Here is a 6,000-nt window from a genome sequence, read left to right on the forward strand (position 1 = left end):
AGGTTAGATAAGTGACCCCAACTCAGATCAGATGCAGAGATGGAATTTGTTTGGAGCAACATTTACATGTGAACCGAGCCACTCTGAGATGCTGAAATCACTGTATCATGAGCTGCTCATGTATAAATAAACAGTGCCACTGTTCACTTTAAAACATACCTCACATGTATTTAATTTAATTGCAGCCTTTATAATTGCACTAAGAAATATTGCGATTCATATTTATTGTGCAGCCCTACTATATGCACACTTTTATATTTGTATAGGTCTAGTTGAGGACTTGTTGAGAATGGGTCGACCAGTGACACGAGTGCAAGGAGCTGCCTGGTCATCATGGGAAACGTGGTCTGCGTGTTCCAAAGAGTGCTCCAAAGGCTTCCGCACACGCAAGCGTTCCTGCGCCACACCGGATGGCAAGAGCACGCCGTTCGCCTGCAGCGGAGCGCCCGTTGAGTATCAGGACTGCAACACTCAGCCGTGCCCAGGTCTAAGAGAGCCTTGTATCCTCACTTATGCCCTGTTAATGGAGTAGTGTAATAACTGGTGTTGTTTTTCAGTGAAGGGGGCGTGGTCATGCTGGTCTTCCTGGTCTCAGTGTTCTACTTCCTGTGGCAGCGGTCACTACCAGCGCTCCCGTTCCTGCTCTAACCCTTCTCCTGCTCATTCTGGAGACATCTGCATCGGCCTGCACACGGAGGAAGCGCTCTGTAACATACACGAGTGTGAAGGTGAGAAAATCGCATTATTGCAGCATTAAAAGAATAGTATTTTTTTAAGAGCTTCATTTAATTTCGTTTAGTACTTTTAAGGAATAAATATTTGGAAACGGAAAAAAAACGTTTAAATAATAAAACAACACCTAACAACATAACAAATGTAGCATATTTCATTGGTTTATTTAATTTTATATTTTTGCTACTGACAAAACCCCTAATGTGCATCTGTGTTTGGTTCAATAAAAATAACCGGATCATAAGAATCATTCAGTCGGGAATTGATTGAACTGTACAAGTTTTTTTGTATGTGGTTGATTCACTAAAAATAACTGGTTCATAAGAGTGATTCATTCTGGAATTGGTTGAATTACACCAGTTGTACTGTATGTGTTTGATTCATTAAGAATAACTGGCTCATAAGACTCATTTTGCTAATTCATTCGAGAATTGGTTGGTCTGAACTAGTTGTACTGTATGTGTTTGATTCACTTAAAAGAACTGTTTCATAAGAGTCATTTATTTGGGAATCAATTGGACTGTACCAGTCATTTGTTTGGGAATTGTACTAAATGCTTTTAATTCACTAAGAGAACTAAAAGAGTATTTTTTTTCAGGAAACAATTGGACTACTTTGGCTGTGCTTTTTGGTTTTGATTCACTAAAAAGAATCAAATTTCATTTCAGAGTAATTTGTTCGGGAGACCATACTGGTTCCTCTTTTGAATTACTACAAACAGAACAGCTTATAAGAGTCATTCATTAGGGAATCACAGTACATAATACGCTATACACAATACACTAGTTGCGTGGTATGTTTTTGATTCACTGAAAAGATTATTTTGTTTGGGACTACATTGCTGCATCCCTTTAAATACTCTGCATGACTGTGTTCAACACAATTGTGAACTGTTTTGTTTATCTTTCTCACCTGTGTCAGGTGGGTGGGGGGCGTGGTCAGAGTGGGCGGTGTGTAACGAGGAGGGGCTGCAGCTCCGGATTCGTACATGTGAAATAAGCTCCGCCTCTTGCCAAGGAAACTCCACAGATCAGAGACAGTGTCGGCCCAATGAGAGCGCAGGTGAGTACCTTTCCCTCTTTTTGTTTGTTTCTTTCTGGCATCTCAGACTACAGTATTGTTTCACATCTTCATTTTCTTAATTCTAGTGCTGTCAAAGGGACAGAAGAAGAGCACAAACTGTGGAGGTAAATCATACATTATCCACCAGCATTCAGGGTCTGATGTGTCTAATGACCCTAGTGTAACATTTCTTTCTGTTTTGGTCTCCTGCAGGGTTTTCTCTGTTCCATTTGGTGCTGACTGGAGCGTGCTGCTTTCTGGGAGCTGTTTTGTTGTCAGTCCTGGTGTATGTGTACTGTCAGAGACTCCGCAAACCCCCTCAAGAATCCGCAGTTATCCATCCCAGCACCCCCAACCACCTACACTATAAAGAGAACAGCTGTGCGCCCAAGAACGACTTATACACACCCATGGAGTTCAAGGTATCCCATCATGCCACAGTGTTCTAAAATATCTATAATATATTCAATAAAAATTCTATTCTATTCTATTCTATTATTAATATATAATTAATATATACTATGCTGTTATATATAATATATTATTAACATAATATGTCAATTAATATATTATTTAATTAATTATAATGTTTGATTTAAAATATTAGTAGTAGTTGTTCACATTTGTTTAATAAATAATTCTGGTCTTGTCGCTGTTGAGAATGACAAACCTCCCTAATGTTTGATTTCAAAAACATTATTATATTTGTTATTTAAAAAACAAAACAATTATAACATAAAAAAAATATATAATATTATATTGTCATAATAAAACATTATATTTTAATGACAATTATAATATTTTTATATTATAGTGTATTATTTTTTATTTAATAACAATAATTATAATAATAATAATTATTATTATTATTTACTTTTGTTCACTAAGTCGGGCTCACTTGACATCTGATGTGAAATCAGGGTCTGAAGCAGTTGAGAATCGCGACTTTCTCTAATCTGTCTCGAAGGAATCCGTCTTTTCTATCATTCCTCATTTTCCGGTTCCCTCTTTTCCCTCAGAGCGTTGACATCACAGGACCGCTGCAGCATGATGCAAAACATGCTGTGGCCTTTGAAATATTGAAGAGGCTTTCGACATCTTGTGTGCTCACTTTCTGTGCTTTCTCTCTGTTCCCCCGCAGACTCTGAATAAGAATAACCTGCTTCCACCGGATGAAAGCTGCAACTTCTTCCCATCAGCTTTACCGCAGACCAACGTCTACGCCACCACATATTACCCGTCTCCTCTGGGCAAATACGACTTCCCTTCCATGGATTCACCCTGCAGCTACATGCACAGCTGATGCATGGACACACATCTCATGCTTTCTTAGGGCTGTGTGACCACGGTTACGCACCCTCATCCGTCCATGCAGATGCATTGGAAAATGCATGGATCCACAGGAAGGCTGAGCGCATAATCTGCAACGATGCAGGAAAATGCAAAGGAGTGATGTTCGGATAAGATGGGCCCATGTAGTTTTCTTGTAGCATTTCCTTTCCTAAATGTCATCACGGGTTCAGCTGATCACATGCGTCGTAATAACTACAGACTGACACTCACAAAGCATGCACACTTCTTGCAACGCAAAGGAGCAAGAGGAATTCTGTGATCAAGTTTAAAACTGAATTGTGATGTACTACTTCATGTGCTGGCGTCTTTGTGTTGTTTTTCATAATCGAAAAACTGTAACGCAGAACTCACTTTGAGTCGTAAAGCATGAAGGCTTCCAGACAGCTGTGACATCTCACAGTAATCCTGAACATCTGTTTCTCTTATTTGTTCCTGGTTTACGTCTTTTTCTGCTCCAGAACTCCAAGAACTAGAAGGACGTGAGATCCATGGAATCAGGATTACCGGTAATGTGACTGGTTAACATCAGTGATGAAAGAGTCTGTTATCTTCAGTGTCCAATGAAAGACGGAGCTCATGGCTATATGGCCGTCACACACCGTTACTATGGCTATGGAGACACTTTAAAGGGAAAGTTCACCCAAATACGGCAGTTCTGTCATCGTTTACTCGACCTTATGTCATTACAAACATTTATGACTTTTCTAAAGGCAAAACATCACAGGCAAACATGGTAAAAAAAAAAAAAAGTAAAGTCTTCTGAAATGTTATGTTTAAATATGCAAATGATGCATTATCTAATTAAAATAATGCACTAATTTGCATATATTTAAAGAACAGAAATCTGACCGTTGGATGAAGCCAGGCTCAAAATTCTTGTTTCATTTTGTTGAAATATTAGACTTAAAGGTTTTTACAGAGGGAGATCTCTTATCACTCCATAAATCATAAAATACTTTCAACATTAGAACAGAAAATCACCATGTTTTTAGGAGGAACGTGTTAAATGAATCAGAAGAATGATATATGAACAAAACCCTCTGTATAAACCTACAGAATCTAGATTCTATAAAGTTTAGTTTATGTAAGTGCTGCTGAAGTAGAGATTTCTGACTCGTTGAGAAAACAGCTTTTAAAGATATGCATCAAAAATGAAATCTACAGGCACAAATCAATCAAATGTAATAAACTCTTAAATGTGTATTTTGGATGTTTTCTTGCCACTGGTCTAAAAGAAGACAAGTTGTGGAAGTAAAATAGGCCACATTTTCAGTTAACCTGTGCATGAAAAAAACAAGAAAACAAGCAATGGTTTTGCTTTGCCTTCAGTGGAAGATGATTTGAAGGATGTTCATGCTGCTCCTTTTCCATGCAATGAAGTATTCAGGGCCTGTCAAGCTCACAAATACACAAAACCATGCTATAAAAGTATCATAAAAGCCATCCATATGACTTGTGCACCATATTCCAAGTCTGAACCATGCAGTAGTTTTAAACGAGAAACAGAAATTTAAGTTACCTGCTTTAATCTTTTAAAATTCAAATTCATATATTCAAACCTTTTCAAACAATATTGTGTAAAAGAGTGTTTCGCACATTCTGTCAGACTTCTTTTTCTCTGATAAATGGAGATGATGAAATGGCACGAGGATGAGTAAATAATAACAAAATATAAACATTTTGGTCAATCATTTCAGATAAGTTGTTGCTGAACCATGGCAGTCTGAAACAGCTCTGTGTGAGTGTTATTGAATCTAAAGGGATGTACGTTTGTAAGTATGTGTATATTTGTAGCTGGCATTATATATTTATATACAAATTATGTTTTTTGTTGTTTTTTTGGATGGAATCAGGTATTTTTTTCTTGGTATAACTCCACAGTGAACATACAACAATGGGAGCAGCAACTGTTGTCTTCAGTACACTATAGTGCTCAGATTCACACCTATTTCTTGCTATTACAGTTTTTTTTCTGTCTGGGATTGTGTACAGTACATGTTTAATGAAAATATGTTTTCTGAAATATTTTAAGCTAATTCTTTCCAGTGAGCCCATATGAACATCAGTTGCAGACGCAGACAGTCTGGTTGGATGTTGAATATGGCATTAGAGCGAAGCGTGTGTGCCGGAGCTGGACGCTTTTTTACGCTGATGTTGCATGGATGCTGCATTATCTGAATGCAGACAGTTCTCTATGCAATAAAAAAAAAAAGAAAATGATTTTCCAACACATGATCACTGCCTTTATACACTGTGAACTTTTGCTATGTTTTTATATGTTGTACATTGTAAAAATAAATAAATATCCAGCTGGGTGTCAAAACACCACAATTTACTTTTCTATCAGTTTACAGTTTATCTATCTATCTATCTACAGGTGCTGGTCATATAATTAGAATATCATCAAAAAGTTGATTTATTTCACTAATTCCATTCAAAAAGTGAAACTTGTATATTATATTCATTCATTACACACAGACTGATATATTTCAAATGTTTATTTCTTTTAATTTTGATGATTAGAGCTTACAGCTCATGAAAGTCAAAAATCAGTATCTCAAAATATTAGAATATTTACATTTGAGTTTGAATAAATGACCATCCCTACAGTATAAATTCTGGGTATCTCTTGTTCTTTGAAACCACAATAATGGGAAGACTGCTGACTTGGCAATGATCCAGAAGACGAACATTGATACCCTCCACAAAGAGGGTAAGTCACAGAAGGTCATTACTGAAAGGTGTGGCTGTTTACAGAGTGCTGTATCAAAGCATATTAAATGCAAAGTTGACTGGAAGGAAGAATTTGGGTAGAAAAAGGTGCACAAGCAACAGGGATGACCGCAAGCTTGA

The 6,000-nt window shown here is 37.1% G+C and overlaps 1 protein-coding gene across 1 annotated transcript in view; it reads left to right on the forward strand.

Moving 5' to 3' along the window:
• The window catches only part of sema5bb (sema domain, seven thrombospondin repeats (type 1 and type 1-like), transmembrane domain (TM) and short cytoplasmic domain, (semaphorin) 5Bb), a 63,439-nt gene extending 57,983 nt beyond the window's left edge, over nt 1-5,456 (forward strand). The window contains exons 17-22 of the mRNA XM_058780308.1: nt 267-485; nt 558-728; nt 1,654-1,794; nt 1,881-1,919; nt 2,008-2,216; nt 2,936-5,456. Of these exons, the coding sequence (XP_058636291.1) occupies nt 267-485; nt 558-728; nt 1,654-1,794; nt 1,881-1,919; nt 2,008-2,216; nt 2,936-3,097 (941 nt within the window). The 3' untranslated portion in view covers nt 3,098-5,456. The remainder of the gene's footprint in view (nt 1-266; nt 486-557; nt 729-1,653; nt 1,795-1,880; nt 1,920-2,007; nt 2,217-2,935) is intronic.
• Nucleotides 5,457-6,000: the final 544 nt, after the last annotated feature.

The sequence above is a fragment of the Onychostoma macrolepis genome, chromosome 06 (genome assembly GCF_012432095.1).
Source record: "Onychostoma macrolepis isolate SWU-2019 chromosome 06, ASM1243209v1, whole genome shotgun sequence".
NCBI lineage: Eukaryota > Metazoa > Chordata > Actinopteri > Cypriniformes > Cyprinidae > Onychostoma > Onychostoma macrolepis.